Raw genomic sequence first — 18,863 nt, 5'->3', positions numbered from 1 at the left:
GAATTCAGTGTGTCCACGTCACCTGTTCACGTAATCTGGCCTGAGTCTGGCTGCACTGATGTTTGTCATTAATGTTACTCTGTGCTCATACCCTCAGCATTTTGAGACCCCTCAAGGGTTATGCTTTTCTTTCTACTTTCAGCCTCATCATTTAAACTAAGCACATTGACACATTGCTTCTGGTGATAAATGGCTGACTTTGTGATTTCATTTATTCTAATGTGCAAGTCTCCATTGTGTAACTGGTTTGACCTGCAGAAAATTGATTTCAGCACCTACTAGGCTCACCGGGGCTGATACAGGCCTCTTGTTCAGCGGGAAAAGCTCCGCCTCTCATGGGGAAGAGTCTGGGTCAGCAACTGCATCAGGGTCAATTGTGGGCAGAGTACTTCGAAGGCTCTTCTTCCTCACCCTCTTCCAACTTTCTCTGACGACTGCAAGAGTAGGGGAAAGTGAATCTCTACCTCGTGTTGATCATCAGAAGTGGCTTCAGATTCCTTAGAGGAAGAGTTAAAATATGCATCTGGATGAGGGGTAAAGAAATGAGGTTAGCCAGTAAGTACCTGTCTTATAGTCCTAGAGTACAGCCTCCACACCCAGCTTTGCCATTCACTCCCTCAGAGAGTAAAACCTCTAACCCTCAGTTTCACTGCCTGTAAAGTGGGACAGGAAGAGAAAGTTGTGTGTGATTGAAAGAGGTCCTATTCTGTTAAAGTGACAGTGTTGAAAGGGCCATAGTTCTAGCAGCCTTAGCACAGTGCTTGATCAGTGTGTAATGTTATTAAGACTATTATCCACGGGACACATCTCATTGTCATAGGGAGTAGACAAGATACAAAGGCAGCCTCTCTTGAGCTGACTGGTGTGCCAAATATTTATATGTTTCAAAAGTTCACAAATAGACCATTTTACCATTTTAGTAATCATTGCCTCAGTGGAAAACAAGCATTATTTAGCTGTTTCCCTGAACACCAACTTGGAATCTAAATCTCAGCAATTATCATCATTCACAAATAATTTATATTTCTGGGCAAATGGAAGATATCATATCATCATTATTGTATTTGTTCAATTTGAGTAATGTGTCCTTCGAGGACTCATTTGGAAGTAGATATGTATACTATAGGTATAAAATGGATTGGAGAAAATATTGGATTTTAACATTTCACTGTAAAGCCTGTATTCCAAGTTAATATAAAAGACATTTAGGCATTCTGATATATTGCTGGTAAAAGGAGAGTTAGTAGAAGAATGCAATTTGAGAGCTCATTTAATAGAGGAAAAATAGGGACATGTCTCAAAGTATGTTTCATGCTATAATTTTACCAAACTTTTACTGGCTTAATGGGAAAAAATATATATCCTATGTTTCTTAAAATGTCATTAACTTAGGGCGCAATATTTAAAAGCAAGGAAGGCTTTACAGTGTTGTTAGCTACAAACCCTAGCAGTGAGCAATTGCAGTTAATGGCAACAGAACTGCCTAGCTCACAACCCACCACCAGAGCAAACACCCTTCATGGCACGCAAACAAACGTGTGCACGCCCACGTCCACACACATACTGGCTGCCTCCATTTGCAACAGTCAGAGAGACGTTTCAGCTTTGGCCCTTTACCTTCCCCATTCTTGATTTTCTGCGTTGCTTTCTTTTTTCCTCCTCCTTTTCCTTTCCACCCAGCTCCGTCTGGTCTGAGAAACTCCCAGCTCTCCCACTTGACATTCTGATGAGCCCGCATTCCTCCTGGGACCATAACTCATTGTGGAGTTGTGGTGATTGCCTCCGCATCGGCACGGGGGGATACAGGCTGATTTTGAGAAATGAGAGGCCTTTCTTTGGCCCAAGAGGAGAGGCTGCACACACATTTTCCCGGATAATAAGGGCAGCAAGTTTCCAAGAGAGCACAAAACAGAAGTTCCCGTGATGTCCATCCTGTCTTTAATTTTCTTGTATTTAATGCACAAATATTTCAAGCTTATTTTTCCAGTCTGGACAAACAACCCTGTATCAGGAAACACTTGAGGTATTAAAATAGTTGGGGAGAATAAAATACAGCCCTGAGTGTGAGTGCACCAGTGTTTCTCATTCATGTTACTGTGTGCTCATGTCCTCAGCATTGTGAGACCCCCTCAAGGGTTTTGCTTTTCTTTCTACTTTCAACTTGATATTCTAAGGACCCCCTACCAAAAAACCAGTCCTGAGGCTTGAAGTGACCCATGCCTTATGCTGTTCAGCCCTGAGAGAGGGGCAGCGGAACCCACGGCTCCCTGCCCATGCCCCGCTGCTTCTCCCTGACAGTTTCAAGTCCAAGAATCTGGGATGATTTAGGCTTTTCCCATGAGTGTTGTTCTGTCTCATCTAATTCTATCTTTTGATTCATTTACAGGGAAACTTCGTGGCCTGCATGACAGCTATTTTACGACAAATGGAAGATTACCATTATGCCCACTTGATCAAGACTTTTGGGAAAATGAGGACTGATGTGGTAGTAAGTGTCCCTTTCACCCTGTTCACATAACCGTGTTTTAGGGCCAGCACTTTAGACAAAAGCCTGATATCAATATATTCATTTTAAATAGGGTTTTGCATGAGAACTTGTCTCTGGTTGGTTTCAAATGCCTCCTGGGAAGGTCTGACTGAAGCCTTGTTTCTAACAAGACAAGGGTCCGGACTTGCAGACTTGCTTCTAGGGCTGAATGGAGAATGACTCAGGGGCTGAGCTCAGGGAAATCTCTTGTCTTGCTTGGTGACAATCTCCTCTCCTGTGCTTTGGGATAATTGTTGGAGATGTTATCCATGGATAGTCTCCCATTAACTCCTATTCATTTATTGGTTGACTTTTTAATAGCAGAAGCCACAGTGACTTTTCAGCTTTAAGTTGTACTCCGTTATTAATTAGCTGTAATCATGGAAGCTCATCAGCATTTCTCCAAATAATTCTCTAGTCATCCTCAGTAAAACTATGATACAGCTTAATTAGGAAAAGTATAATAGAGAGGAATTTATTGCTTAAGAACTACCTCCCTAATGACCTGAAATTACATTGCCATGTGGCAAATATCCTCTGCAAAGCTGCAACCAAACTTGTTAGCAGACTTTGTGATTACATGTTGACTTGAACTCTAAGATTCTATTTCTAAGGATCCGTAAGGTCCTGTAGAACAGGGTCCCCAATCCCTGGGCCACACAGCAGGAAGTGAATGGTGGGCAAGGGAGCATTACTGCCTGAGCTCCGCCGCCTGTCAGTTCAGTGGCTGCATTAGATTCTAATAAGAGCACGAACCCTATTGTGAACTGTGCATGCGAAGGATCTAGGTTGCACACTCCTTATGAGAATCTAATGCCTGATGATCTGAGGTGGAAGTTTCATCCCGAAACCTGCCCCACCACCCCCTGGTCCATGGAAAAATTATCTTCCACGAAACTGATCCCTGGTGCCAAAAAGTTGGGGACCGCTACAAAAGAATACTCATAGATACCTGCAGAACACGGCAGTGTACTAGTGTTTCTAGAACAGGGGTTATTGCACTTGACATGTATCTTATTAAGAAATGGGAAGAAGAGAATGATCTGTATGATTTTTTTCAAAGGATTATTTCTAATACATAATACAACATATTGTTGCCACTATATATATAATGCATAATTTTCTTATAGTGGCAGCAATAAGAAAATTATGTATTAGAAAAAATCATTTGAAAAAACAATATTTTTATATGTATATACACACATATATATACACATGTACATGTATATATACACACATATATACATAAATACACACACATATATACATACACACACACACACACACACAGTCATGTGTTACCAATTGTGCCAAATGCATCGTTAGGCGATTTCATCATTGTGCAAGCCTCATAGCGTGTACCCTTACTTAAACCTGGATGGTGGAGCCTACTACACACCTAGGCTAGATGGTCTAGCCTATTGCTCTGAGGCTACACACCTGTACAGCATGTGACTGCACTGAATACTATAGGCAGTTGTAATACAGTGGCTATGATATCACTAGGTGATAAGAATTTTCAGCTCCATTACAATTTTTGGACCACCGACATATACACAGTCTGTCATTGACCAAAATGTTATTATGCAGCACGTGACTGTACTTCAAGATTTCTAAGGAGAACAAAAATGGATCTAGACCTTAAAGCCCTAGCAGTTTCCTCTAAATAAAAGGGAACAAGAATATGTATATGCTTGTATTTCTGTGTCTGGTTTTCCCTGAATATTAATGAGTAGTTGATAGTAGGAGTATACTCAAATATGTAACCTGTGTCCTCTTTATATCCCATGACTCTTTGGAAATCATGGCATAGCGAAATCAAATTTTACATTTGTAACATTTTATTCCATAATTGAATCTAAACTACACCCAAGCCCCTGCTTTGGTCAGCGTAAAGAATAGTTGTAGCTTAAAGCTAGAGGAACAGTTTTGTAGATAATGTTCCAGGTTGAATAATAAAGTCTTCAGAACCAGAAGAATTACCCATCTGGAAAAGTCAGGACTCCAATTAGTACTTTGCCCTTTTTCAGAACAATCACTTCATAAAAATCCCCACATGCAAACATGTAATCTGAACTATTAAGTGCTGTGATTGATAAGGAACCTTCTAGGTAAGTGAAAAGTGATGATGTCAAATTGTATTTAAAAATTACTGTAGCTTGCTGAATTCCAAGTGTGTGCCCTCTGTCTTTGCTCAGATCCCAGGATCCGATGTTTGCTGCATGTTGTGGTCCCAATTTCCCAGGGGATGTTTTTCCATAGACACAACAGTTCAGAAAAATCAATGATTTGCAGACAATTTGACTTCCATTAAGAAATGACGTTGGCCGGGCGTGGTGGCTTACGCCTGTGATCCCAGCACTTTAGGAGGTGGAGGCAGGTGGATCACCTGAGGTCAGGAGTTCAAGAACAACCTGGCCAACGTGGCAAAACCCCGTCTCCACTAAAAATATAAAAATTAGCCAGGCGTGTTTGGGGGGCGCCTGTAATCCCAGCTACTGGGGAGGCTGAAGCAGGAGAATCGCTAGAACCCGGGAGGCGGAGGTTGCAGTGAGCCAAGATCGGGCCACTGCATTCTAGCTTGGGCGACACGGTGAGACTCTGTCTCAAAAAAAAAAAAAAAAAGACGTTTGTGGTTTTTTTATACCACAAATTTAGACTGGAAAGTATGTGAACTTTTTTACTGTTGTTAATCTGTCAGAACTTTTGTAAAATGTGTTTCTGTCTGTTAACTATACCGAGTATATGACTGTTTTTCAACTCTGACAATGATTTTTTTTTTGGGAGACGGAGTTTCACTCTTTTCGCCCAGGCTGGAGTGCAATGGCGCAATCTTGTCTCACCACAACCTCCTTCTCCCGGGTTCAAGTGAATCTCCTGCCTCAGCCTCCCAAGTAGCTGGGATTACAGGCATGTGCCACCATACCCAACTAATTTTTTTTTTTTTTTTTGAGACGGAGTCTTGCTCTGTCGCCCAGGCTGGAGTACAGTGGTGCAATCTCTGCCCACTGCAAGCTCTGCCCCCTGGGTTCATGCCATTCTCCTGCCTCAGCCTCCCAAGTGGCTGGGACTACAGGCGCCCGCCACCGCACCTGGCCATTTTTTTGTATTTTTTAGTAGAGATGGGGTTTCTCCATGTTGGTCAGGCTGGTCTCGAACTCCCAGCCTCAGGTGATCCACCCACCTCGGCCTCCCAAAGTGCTGGGATTACAGGTGTGAGCCACCACACCCGGCTTACTCTGACAACTATTCAATAAAAGGTTATTTTGTACAAAATTATTTGATGCTATTTAGTATTTCAATATGAAAGTAGCCAAAACCATGTTCTTGAGACTATTTCCTTTTAACAAGTACTAATTCAGGTTCTCAAATTTAGCCTTTTTTGGTTGAGTGCGTCATTTTCATACAAAATCACACTTATTATCAACACCAATTATAGTGAGCATATAGAGCACAAGTGGAATGACTGATCCGGAAGAGAAAAACAGTAGACATGTTCAGCTCAGAACTCTCAGGACAGAGGCCATCCCAACCCTTTAGGATTCAAACCACAAAGAATCTGTAGAATCTTCTACACTGGAGATGCTGGTCTGCCCAAGGGGCTGCTGGCTGCCACGTGTCCACATCTCAGTAACAGAAGCAGAGAATGTGCCCTGATTCTCTGTAGTCAGCTAGAAGGGAACGATGAGTGCTTTGGGACTTCTAGCAGAGAGTGTTGTCTTGCCATTTGTCACAAATTCCCACTGTGTGGCTTTGGAAAACACACACTACATTTTCCTACACTCTCACGCTTCTGTGACCAGAAGTGTGTGGGTCTCTCCCACCACAACCCATTGCCTGACACCAGCTGGATGTCCTACAATTCAACTCAATTCTGACACCATCTACCTGGAGTTAGCATCAGATTCTGCAAGGAAAAAGGCTTATCTGACCGTACTCAGATTTCACCAGTGTTTTACTTATTCTCTTTCCCCTGTGGATCACAAAAAATTTTACAAATACAGAAAAGCTGAAAGAATAATAGAATGGAGCCAGGCTCAGTGGCTCATGCCTATAATCCCAGCACTTTGGGAGGTCGAAGCAGGAGGAATCTATTGAGCCCAGAAATTCAAGACCAGCCTGTGCCACATAGTGAGACTCCATTTCTACAAAATAATAATAATAAAAAAAATAGCCAGGTATGATAGCTCATGTCTGTAGTCTTGGCTACTTGGGAGGCTGAGGCAGGAAGATCACTTGAGCATAGGAGTTTGAGGCTGCGGTGAGCTAAGATCATGCCATTGTACTCCAGCCTGGGTGATAGCATGATACCCTACCTCAAAAAAATAAATAAATAAATAAAAAGGAAACCATGATTCCTGCCGCCTCAATTCATCAGTTGAAAGCACGTTTACATATTTGCTTCCATCATGTGTCTCCAAGTGTCTCTATCCATACAGCTAACGCCTTTCAGTCAGTGAGAGACAGGGATGCACCTGCCCTAAGCTCTTCAGCAAACGTCTCCGGGGAGTAAAGACATTCTCTATTGGTCTTATTGCTCCATGAGAATGTAGCAGCAACCCCTCATGCCATTTATATTCAGATTTCCTCCATTCTTTCCAAACTTTTATGTCCTTTTCATGCATTGCATTTGATGATTGTCTCTTTAATCTTTCTTTTTCTAAAATAAATCCATCACCATCACACTGTTTTATTTTCTTTTCATAGCATTGCTTTTCAGTTTTTTTGAAGAGACCAATCCACCAGCTTTTGTAGACTATCTCCCATTCTGGACTTTTTTTGTGCTGCCTTGTAAAATGCCTTTCGACTGGTTTCTTTATCCCCCTGTATGTTCTGCAAACCAGAAGCTTGTTCTGAGATTCAAGCTCAACTCTGGCAAGAGTGTTTCAGCATTGCTGTTGAAAGCTTCCTGCTGTGTTACTTCAGGAGGCTGGGCATGTCATGCTGACCCACTACTGGTGATGCTGAATTTGACTGCTGGGTTAAAAGCTGGTAACTTCCAGATCCCTCCATTGTGAAAATATGTACCTCTTCCTACCTTTGCAATTATCAGATAATCTTTGGATGAAACTTTGAATCCACAAAAATGTGGACATGTCCTATTTCCCTAACAATCCTTCATCGGATGGGTTGAAAATCTATGGCTGGTCCTTGTCCATAATGGTTACTCCTTTGGCTGAGCAGAATGGAAATTTCCTAAGAGTCAAGATGCTTTGTCTTTAGTCAGAGCATTGGGAAGCCATTGGGGAAATGAGTTCATTGTGTTGTCTGGAAAGCACTGATGCCTTGATGAGATTTATCATTTGAAAAGTGAAGCATGGCAACAAGAAAGGACAAGGATGGACCTAAGTCAATGTGTTTGGAGTCCCCTGTGGCAGTCCAGGTGCGAGAGGATGGCTGTTTTATTCAAGTGGGTGGGGACAGGGATGGAAAGGTGCAGACAGAGGTATGACACAATTTTGCCTCTGAAATAGATGGATGTCTATTGTTAGAGCAGCCTGCTTATTGTATAAGACATCTTATGAATAGTCAAACTAAAACATGCAGCCGGGCACAGTGGCTTACACCTGTAATCCCAACACTTTGGGAGGCCGAGGCAGGAGGATTCCTTGAGCCCAGGAGTTCAAGACCAGCCTGGGAAATATAGCAAGATGCCATCTCTACTAAAAATAAAAAAAAACTAGCCAGGCATGGTGGTGCACACCTGTGGTCCCAGGATACTCAGGATACTGAAACGGGAGGATCACTTGGGTCCCAGGGTTGAAGCTGAAGTGAACTAAGATCATGCCACTGTACTTCAGCCTGGGTGAGGGAGTGAAATAAATAAATAAAATAAATAGAAACCAAAACAAAAAATGCAACAGGAATAAATCCGCATTGAATGATGAAATTTTCACAAAATATCCCCTGTTGACTTGGAGACCCTAGTGGAACAGTCCGGTAAGCCTCATCAGCTGCTCGAGGCAAACACAGTTTGTTAGGGGCCACCGCCGTGGCTAGTGAATTATGCAGAAAACAAGGAAGCCTTGCAGAACCTCATCTCCCACTAGATGCAGCATTTTGTTTGATCAGCAAAGTACCAAAATTTAACAGCTGAGCCATACTAATGAAGTATGGGACTGTGTCTCTTAGAAAAGAAAGAGAATTGGGAAAATATGCTTCTCTTCCAGAATAATAAAAACGAGAGGCTGTAGCCCAATTATTAGGCTTTGAGAAGTAATCATCAAGAAAGCCAGCAATTTCATGCAAATAGAGATGTGACTGAATTACGGTACTCAGCCTACAAAATATGCAGCCTGGTCGTTAAAATGGGAAACTCTTGACAAAGTGAGGAAACTCAGTAGTGAAATATGAATTTCAATAATTAAACTGGAAAAGAAGCCATTTGTTGTGTCGGAAGGGAGGACTGGGATGGTCCTGCTCCTGAGATCAGGTGGACACAGTGCCCACGTACAGAGTTTGGAGGACATCTGGACTGACTTTTCCAACTTGATTTTGTCCAGGTCACTAATGTCTCCTAGACTGGAGGCATCGCTCTAATAGAGTGATCAGGATCACTCATTTTACTTATGGTGGGGGCGCACCAAACTCCTCACCCTGCGAACTTCACCTGCCAGAACCTGACTTTGCCATTAAAGTTGGAGAGAAAGTATCTTAAGTTTGAACATTAGCTTGTTATTGTCATCAAATTTAACTTGTGCCTCTTTGCAGGAGCTGCTTATTTAGAACTTCGTACTGGGAATTGCTTTCTTGGCTGCTTAAATTCTCTTCACCACCTTAGCCTTCACAGCCATTGCACCTAATTATGATTCAGGAGATTAAAGAAATGAGAAATATCCACTCATTTAGCAATCCCTGACCATGGCCTCATTTTTCTAAGACAGTTCTAGGTTGCCTTTTCCTTTCCTACCTTGGGTGTCGAGTGAGCTTGGGGCTACCAGGGATGTGTGCTTTTCGGGATAGCCACTTGTTTCGTTCGGGTTAGCTCAGAGCACCTGTCAAGCTCTCGAAAGCAGGAAATCTTCTAATTCTGATAGACACATAATGGAGCCCCTAGGAACTGGCTACCCGTTCCTAATGTCAGGCACATTCCGTGGAAGCAGGGTAGAGCAGCTGGGTGTGTACCGAACCCTGCTTCTTTTCAGTTGCCCTGCGAAGTACAGAGCATCATCTAAGACACCAGAAGCATAACTCGGTAGCTTTTGGGGATGTAGCTGCCATCTAGGAGAGTTTGGCAACACGGCCACACACTCAAATGGTTTACTGCATGCCAAATCTGTGCAGATGGTCAGGAGTACCAATTGGAGCCTTTCGTTTTGAAATTCCATAAGAGAAAGGAACAGACAGTAGTATCCCGTATTCAACCTGATGTGTCCTGTTCATCATGAAAAATTGATTTAGAGCAAACATAAGAAAAAGCTGTAACCTACAAGCCTTGTTTGTAAAAATCATGTTTTCCTAGAAGCAGAAAGGGTTTGAATGCCTATTCCCAACCTTTGGGGATTTACTCTTTAACTATTAAAGAGACATGCTCAGGGACTGTTTCAGAATATATTTTTGAAGAAGCCGTCTCAGACAGGAGGTGCTCGGGTAAACAGAAAGACAGGTCTCATTCACAGCTCCTGTGAAATATGTCTTCATTGCTTTTCAGGATGTTTTCATTCAGCCTTTAAAATGGGGTCTTTTATAATCTAATCATTGACGGGGGGTATCATTTTTACCTTTTTCTTGGTAGGCCATTTCAGTGTTTTGTTTTTTTTATTTCAGGATTTCCTAATGGAAACATTCATCATGTTTAAGAACCTCATTGGAAAGAACGTTTACCCCTTCGACTGGGTGATCATGAACATGGTGCAAAATAAGTAAGTGTGGGGAGAACGGCTCTCACCTTTTCTGTGGCTCCCAATTCATGTCTGCTAGGAACAGTGGTGTTGCCTGGAGACCAAACTGGCTTCAATAAAATGTTCTGCAAACGCTGTTCCTAATTCTGTGATGTAAACAGTTCAAGTGAGACATGGACTCTGACTTTGTGGTGACTTCTTTATGACAACACAGGGCTCTGGCTCTAGGAACTTGAGCTCCGTCCCCCGGAGAAAAACAGCCTGAACCTGGATCTCCCATAGCTGTCGTCATGGGCACAGGGGTTCTGCTCGGCGTCGCTCTGCGCTCTCATGTTACCCACATATTTTTATCAGCCCTAGCCACCGTCAGCTCCATGCAAGAGGCTTTTGCAAAGTGTTGACATTTCACATATTTCAGTTTTTTTAATCATGAGCATTTTCTTCATACTCATTAAATATTGAACTTGTGCCTTGTTTATCATCTCCAGCGAGGGCTGTTGGTTAATTTTCTGGCACACTGGGTTTTATCATTTCTGTAAGCACTAACAATGACCATAGAATTCTCTATCACATGGGATTTTTAAAAAGAACTTTCTGTTCATCTCTGTTTTTCTTTCTCATTGCAATTTTTATGGAGATAATTGTGGGTTCACGTGCAGTTGTAGGAAGTCATAGAGATCTTGTGTATAAGGGAGTCGATGATGCGATTCACTGATCTTACTCAGATTTCCTCAGTTTAATTTGTATTCATTAGTGTTTGTATTGAGTTGTGTACAGTTTCACCACATGCATATACTGTGGACTCCACCACCACAGTGAAGCCACTGAGTGTTTCCATCACCACAAATGTTCCTCTTGTTGCCCAATTATAGCCACATATACCTCCTCCCCACTCCACCATCCGTAAGCTCTCTCAACCACTCATTTGTTCTTCATTTGTGTAATTGCTTCATTTCAAAAATGTTACATAAGAGTAATCGTACAGTATATAAGCTTTCAGCACTGGCTGTTTTCACTTTGCTTAATTCACTGGAGATCCATTTAGGTTGTTGCCTGTATCAATAGCTTATTGCTTTTTATTGCTGAGTAGTATCCCGTGGTACGCCTGGACCAAGTGTGATGAACCATTTTCCTGTTGGAGGACGTCTGGGCTATCCCCAGTTTGTGGCTCTTATGAATAAAGCTGCCACCAGCCTTCGTGCATCAGTTTTTGGGTGAACATGAGTTCATTTCTGTGGCATAAATGCCTTCCTGGACAAATGCTGGGTTGTCGGGTAATTGCACATTTCGTGACATAGGAAACTGCCAATCTATGGCTGTACCATTTTACATTCCCACCAGCCGTGTAAGTGATTCGGTTTGTCTGCATCCAGCCTTTGCTGTTGACACTGTTTTTTATTTTAGCCATGCTGATAGGTGTGTAGTGTATCTCCCTAGGATGTTAAATTGAGTTTTCTGTGATGGCTTTGCCTCTCTTTAATGCCTGTTGTCCTTCCCTTCGACAAATCCAAAGCAGCACGACCTTTCCTTTGGCCTCCCCTGGGCTTTTCTGCTTTCTGGGGCAGCAGAGACAGATTGGCCTTGTGTACCACAGCTGCAGGAGTCCTGCAAACCTCCCTGAGGGATAAGCATGAGGGAGGGAGTGATGTTCACCTCGCGTCAGATGTTACTGAGCTGGAAGTCTCCTTCCACACATCAAAGACGGCATTTGACAGTAGATGGTGAGGAAGCCCCAGAGACCCTGGCATTGCTGTAGCCTTAGCTCTGGCCCAGGGAGCAGAGTGGGGGTCCTGGCCTCTGCTCCTCCTCACCCTTCCACCTGCTGGGTGACTTTAAATTATTCCTGTGGCCATCTCTCAGCTTCCGAGTCATCATCTAGAAAATGATAGACTTAATAGAAAGCACTGGTCTTTTCCCTTTTTCTCTGTCAGGATGAACTTTTGTGATTGACAGTCTAGATTTCCTCTGAAGAGCTCTAGAGCGTTATGTTTTTAATGGCTGTATTTTGCACATAGCGAAAACAAGCGAACACATCAGCAACAATAATCAAAAACCCCGCTGTTCTGGAGCCATAGATCTCATGACGTCATTGGCCAGGAGCAGAGGTGCAGCTGAGCAGGTGCCTGAGCACAGGGTGTGGAGGCGGCCCGTGTGGATGCTGTTCTCCGCCTCTTGACTCCTCCACGTGTAGACCTGACCTTCTGGGTCTCCCAGCAGAGCAGCATGTCCTGGCTCTCAGGCTGTGGATTCCGTGGCCCTGGGTGAGCACTGCTCCGACAAAGGTCAGGCGGGATGGGCTCCCTGAAGTTGCATTCATGTCGCTCCTACTCCGAGGGTCTCCCGTTTAGGAGGGCATAGTCAAAATCTACTTATTTTATGATTTTTTTTTTTTTTTATAATTGAGAGCCTGTTTTCAGTTGGAACATCATAGCCGCATCATTCTCTCTTCCTACTTCACTGTCTTCCTCCTGCCACTACGTAAGGGTTGCTGCAGCACTGGCCGTGATGCAAAGCCACACAGTAAGTGGTCTGGGGCTCAACCCTGCGAGTGCTGTCGTTCTGGTTTCCTTCTCCAGAGACCCTGTCCAGCTTCTCCTGGGATATTCTGTTGTTTCTGGGGTGAGCAGGTGGCTTGATCCACATTCCTTGGAATCATGAATTTGCTGCAAACCGGTGGCAACCTTCCCCGGCCAGCACCTCTACTCACTAGAGCCCCTGCACAGGGCACAGCGCCTGACAGAGGTACCCACGCTGCAGCAGCAGGTTGGTACAGTGGCATTTTGGAGCAAAGCCTTAGAAACCGGTTTCAAAGCGTCTTAGAAACCAGGAAGAGAGTCTTTTGTTTTGAGGACAGGGAAACTCTGGGGAGAAGCCACAGTGCTCAGTGTCCTCTCAGCAGTTGATTGGATGAGACTTCTGAGGATAAAGTCTACCTTGGTGATAATAAAGTCCACCTTGTTCTCTTGTTCATCGTGTACACAGACTGCAGCTGGAAAGATGTCTTGACAAGGGAAGCAGCCTGAATGTAAAATCCCTACAGTTTATTTTCTGTTTTACATAAAATGTTATCCTGAACCATCTAATCAAGGATTCTAGTACTCTGAGGCCAGGTCGTTGAGCAAACAGTGTTTCCTCCATGGGAGCTTCCTGCAGAGAAGTGATGTGTGCCTGTGGATGTGCCCGTGCTCATCTGTGTGTGTACCTGCATGTGTGTGCATGTGGGTGTGTGTGTACTCGTGCTCATCTGTGTGTACCCGTGCTCATCTGTGTGTGTACCTGCATGTGTGTGCATGTGGGTGTGTGGGTGTGTAGCCGTGCTCATCTGTGTGTGTGCATGTGGGTGTGTGTGTACCCGTGCTCATCTGTGTGTGTGCATGTGGGTGTGTGTGTACCCGTGCTCATCTGTGTGTGTGCATGTGGGTGTGTGTGTGTGTACCCATGCTCATCTGTGTGTGTACCTGCATGTGTGTGCATGTGGGTGTGTGGGTGTGTAGCCGTGCTCATCTGTGTGTGTGCATGTGGGTGTGTGTGTACCTGTGCTCATCTGTGTGTGTACCTGCATGTGTGTGCTTGTGGGTGTGTGTGTACCTGTGCTCATCTGTGTGTGTGCATGTGGGTGTGTGTGTACCTGTGCTCATCTGTGTGTGTACATGTGGGTGTGTGTACCCGTGCTCATCTGTGTGTGTACCTGCATGTGTGTGTATGTGGGTGTGTGTGTGTACCTGCATGTGTGTGTATGTGGCTGTATGTGTGTGTACCTGCATGTGTGTGTATGTGGCTGTATGTGTGTGTACCTGCATGTGTGTGTATGTGGCTGTATGTGTGTGTACCTGTGTGCTGAGGTGTTGGTTTCAAGTAAATACACTTTTATTTGCAGAGATTCTGACTCTCAGAAGCTCAAACAAACCAATATTCCTATCCAAGTTGACACATTCAGCAGAAACAAGTTCCCAAGCCCACACAGCACAAAAGTCAGCCACCAAGGAAGCATTTTAGGTCCTGATTGGAGTTGGTCACTGATAACTATAACTTTTATTCCCACATCCTTCTGCCCCCAAATGCTGCCCTTTGTGTTGAATAAACAACATGAATGTTTAGAAGCTGGATCAGGTGGGTTTTTGAAGAAGGTTATTGCCTCCATGTGGTAAGATACTTGAAACTGTCTGGAGATAGCTGGTTGGAAGACCCTTAAGTATTCTTTGACACCTTTGCTTCAATACCAGCTTCCAAATGAAGGGTTTGCATCACTTTCCCTGTACATACCCATTCTTTGTGAGGCATTGCACATTTGCATTCTGGAGCTGAGAGTGAGCTAACATTGAGCATGCCTCCCAGCACCAGGCACTGCTGTGGGGATGTCACATGCCATCACGTCCTTCATATCCTCAGCAGCCCTCTGGGACAGCTGCTGTGTTTAGGCCCACTTTACACATGGGAAAATTGAGGCATGGAGGTTGGGTCACTTGCCAAAAGACGCAGAGCTGGGCGGTGTTGGTGCCAAAATTTAAATCCAGAGCATACACCCTAGAGCCGTGCCTGAGCCACCCAGCTACCCTGCCTCTTGGTCTTAAGTAGGTCTCATATTTCCCAAGAGAGTGTTAGGTGTTTTTGTTTTGTTTTTATTCAAGTGTCCATAAAACATAACAACTTTTCCACAAGGTTTACTGCTTACGTGAGTGAATTTTGAGCTTGGAATTCATTACATTGCTATTTACTTTCTTCACCTTTAGAAGTGTATGCACCATTTATTAATGTGCTTCATAAGAGTGAATCTTACTGTGCAGTCTAGAAAAATCTCGTCTCCCTAGTATTGTCATAAAGTAATCCGCTTATGGAAATTACAGATACCATATTCTATGTCTTTATCTACCTGCCATATGTGTGTATATGTAGATTGCCTCTTACTAGATTAATATTTTATATGTTGCCAGACTTTCCTGCTCCCTCCACCCCTTAAGAAGTACCAGAGACTTCCTTGCCTCCGCTGGAAGAGCAGTGGTTCCAGAAGCTTCTGGAGTCTGTATTTCAGTTTTAATGGCACAGTTGGACATGTAGTTTTACCACCTACGGCTTAGAAATGGACAAAATCAGCCTCTGTGGTCTCTTATATATTTGTGTGCTTGTTTGTCTTTGTCTCTGTGAACGTACCTTTCCTCGACACACGGGGCTTGTAAAATGTAATTAAAGACAACGTCTATTAGTTTTGGTGATATAACTTGTAAATCAAGAATCAAAATTATAGGATTTAATGACTATCCCAAAGGACGGTGTTCACTTGGTTATGTTCAAGATGGGAACTGATTGGCGATGGCCTGACATTATAGCTGTGCTCTAGGATATGAGAGTACCAGATGGCAAGATGACATTTAAGATGAGCACAGCACAGAAAGAGTAGAAGTGTGCTTGTGTGCTAGCACCCGGAAGTGCTTTGTAATCTTCCCAGAGGGGAGCAGCTGCTAAGTTTTCATTGAAGCTCTCAGGTTCTGTTGGAAGCACAGACTTTTCCCTTTTGGCACCTACATGCTGGTATCCATCCTGCAACTCTTATTAGCTGACTTTCTCAGATTCACTCTTTGTGTGTACAGCATAGTCTAATGGCCAGCAATCATACCATATCATAGAGTTCTCCTTGGTTGTTAATGAGAATGTGACCACTTGCTTGAATTTTTGTGTCTCTTCTAGTCTTAGGGTTTGCCTTTGTGCTCCAGTAGGGTGCTTGAGTTTACGTACTGATAACCCCTATTCGAATTTTAAGTGATTGGAATGACCTGGTAGGAAGTGAGTCTGCCAGGTAAACCGAATCCCTTTGTCACCGTGAAGAAACTGTTTCTTATTAACTGCTTTACTTTTGCTTGAGAAAGGCATTTCTACAACATGTGGTGGGTGAGAGAGAGGCCAGTACTGAATGTAATTTTCCCTATTTTTGGAATTAGACTTTCTTGTTCATATTGACTACATAGTGTGTAACAAAACCTTATCCACAGTTGTCAGCTACTCAGACTTGTAACAGAATTTTTAAAAATTCAACTGCTCCAGCTCACAACTTCCCTAGTCCTCCCTGCCTACTGTACCCTCTGCTCTCAGGATAATAAAGACATGAAGCCAGCATTTGCATGTCCTTAGAGCTAGTGTAGTTTGCAACTGTGATTATCAATTGCTTCCAGGCATCCCTCTCTGTTGGCGTAGGTTTTGTGTTTGAGACTTCCTGTTCTTTTTCAGGCTAGGCTGGGACCTACCGGAAATAATGATTAGTGTTTTGAAGCCCACACACTTTCACAGAGGACTTGGTATGTCTTGCAAGTAAAGGTTCATAGAACATGAATATAAAATAGAATATGTAAAATTGTAGAGAAAACGATGCTTTCTAGAAGTCGAAATACTCAAAGCTGACTGCGAGATAAAACATAAAGGCAAATAAGACGGTTGTCGGGTTTTCACTGGAGGGTGAAAATAATGATCCTTGCCATTTATCAGGGGAAGCTGGCAGTTTACAGTGTAGATTTTTTTTTTTTTTTTTCCGAGACAGGGTCTCACTCTGTTGTCCAGGCTGGAGTGCAGTGGCAGGATCATGGCTCACTGCAGCCTTTAACTACTGGGTTCAAGCAATCCTCCCAGCTGAACTTCCCAGGTAGCTGGGACTACAGGCACATAACCACCGTGCCCAGCTAATTTTTTGTGGGTTTTTTTGGAGAGATGGGGTTTCGCCATATGGCCCAGGCTGGTATTGAACTCCTGGGCTCAAGTGATCCACCTGCCTTGTCCTCCCAAAGTGCTGGGATTACGGGCATGAGCCACAACACCCGGCCATGCTGTAGATTTTTATATAGGAGACACTGATCAAGAGAAGATCATAGGGAAGGAATCAGTTGAGAATTCACAATCCTGCCCATAGAAAACAGAAGAGATTATTCTTTCAGTTAGGAAATGCATAAGATGTTACCAGTCAGCATGTTGGTTATAACAGTGATTGGTTATAATTGGACTTGTCTGAAAGACTAGCTCATCAAATGAAGGGGATTTAGCTGACCTGATACATTCAGTGGTGTCTAGTCATTGACCATTTCAACATTAGAGATTGTCAGTCAAAAACTATTGTTTGATTTTGTTCTGTCTACAATCAATTAATCTTATACTTGTCCTTTCAGACTTTGAAATTTCATCCCTATTTGGAGTTTGTGAGATCACGTTGCTATTTATTTCCAGTGTCTATGTGTTACACATTAAAAAAACAAATCACGGCCATATGGAGACCATCCCAAACAGATTAGGATGATGCTTGCAGTCTGCAAAGGGTGGAGCATTTTGATCTCTTGACCGCATTTTGACGACCACCTTGGCTCATTTCTCTGTGACTTCTCCTCGTCTCCGCATTATTCATCCTTCTTTCAGCCAGGAAATGTTTTTCTCAATCCATTGACGTAGCGTATTACGTTTTCACCAGCCTGCTATATACGATGTCTATGGACACCTCATAATCACATGCAGCTCCTTTCATGAGGAAAATCGTCCATGCTTATTTCTGTAACGTAACAGTTTCTCCCTTTTTAAATATAATGCATTTCCTCACCATAAGTATTATCTACCGGATGTATCAGAGTCCAGGATGGCAAGCTCTCCACTATTTCTGCCAAAATTAATTTGGCTTATAGTCAGGACAGGAAAGGGCCTTAAGCCCTAGAAAGGGATTCCACCTTGGAGATGTCATTTCCTTAAGGATAAGTCGTGTTGGTGCTCAGAAGGCAAATGTGCAGGGTAAGCTGTTTGCAGGTACTTTGCCATTTGCTTTCATTGCCATGAAGGAATTTTAGCCATTGGCTGCACTGAGCTGAGGGCTTGGATCAGAGAAAAGGCACCACTTGCCTTAGGATGGGAGAGAGGGAAAAATTAGTGCCCACGTGCAGGGGACCTGCCCCCAGGACCATGGTACCAGTGGCAGCCTGTGGATGGCCGAGTCGGGAGGACTGCGTGTTTTCTTTCCTGTTCTACCTCTGTCCAGAGAAGCACCTCTGCATCCCAATTAAGGGTGCATAGTTGAATATTTGTTGTGCAGGTTGAAATCACGGTTATAAAGCATTTGGGGCTTGAGAAACTCTTGGATTATTACTTCTTAACATCTTTTTTCCTTTCTTTGAAGCCTGGATTTTAGTTGATGTTGTGACTTCTCATTTAATTTATTTTTAAATTTATTGGCTTACTATTGAGGTTTTGCACCTCCAATGGCTTGATGATTTTAGGCACACTTTAGAATTATTTTTTCCTTTGAAACAGTATACAGCAGTTGTTGACAGAAACACTGTCAAACCACAACTAGCTAAGTACCAAAACACACACACAAATATAGACTATACTGACTATACATTTTGCTTTGCACCCAGAGATGTTTCATGCATAAAATAGAGAGGACACTTGGCTTTGGTCCTCATAACATGAAGTGCCTCCTCTGGCATTAAGTGCCAGTGGGATGTGGCATTAACACCAGCCAGGTGCTCACGATG

The 18,863-nt window shown here is 43.3% G+C and overlaps 1 protein-coding gene across 10 annotated transcripts in view; it reads left to right on the top strand.

The window, feature by feature from the left end:
* DOCK1 (dedicator of cytokinesis 1) overlaps positions 1 to 18,863 on the top strand; it is a 556,524-nt gene that overhangs the window by 339,240 nt on the left and 198,421 nt on the right. For all 10 annotated transcript variants that reach the window (XM_055245699.2, XM_055245682.2, XM_055245663.2 and 7 more), the window contains 2 exons: positions 2,387 to 2,488; positions 10,295 to 10,389. In XM_055245699.2, coding sequence (XP_055101674.2) covers positions 2,387 to 2,488; positions 10,295 to 10,389 — 197 coding nt within the window. The remainder of the gene's footprint in view (positions 1 to 2,386; positions 2,489 to 10,294; positions 10,390 to 18,863) is intronic.

This window comes from Symphalangus syndactylus, chromosome 2 (assembly GCF_028878055.3).
Source record: "Symphalangus syndactylus isolate Jambi chromosome 2, NHGRI_mSymSyn1-v2.1_pri, whole genome shotgun sequence".
In the NCBI taxonomy this organism is placed as follows: Eukaryota; Metazoa; Chordata; class Mammalia; order Primates; family Hylobatidae; genus Symphalangus; species Symphalangus syndactylus.
The sequence above is the reverse complement of the archived record's forward strand: the minus strand, read 5'-3'. Positions and strand labels throughout refer to the sequence as shown.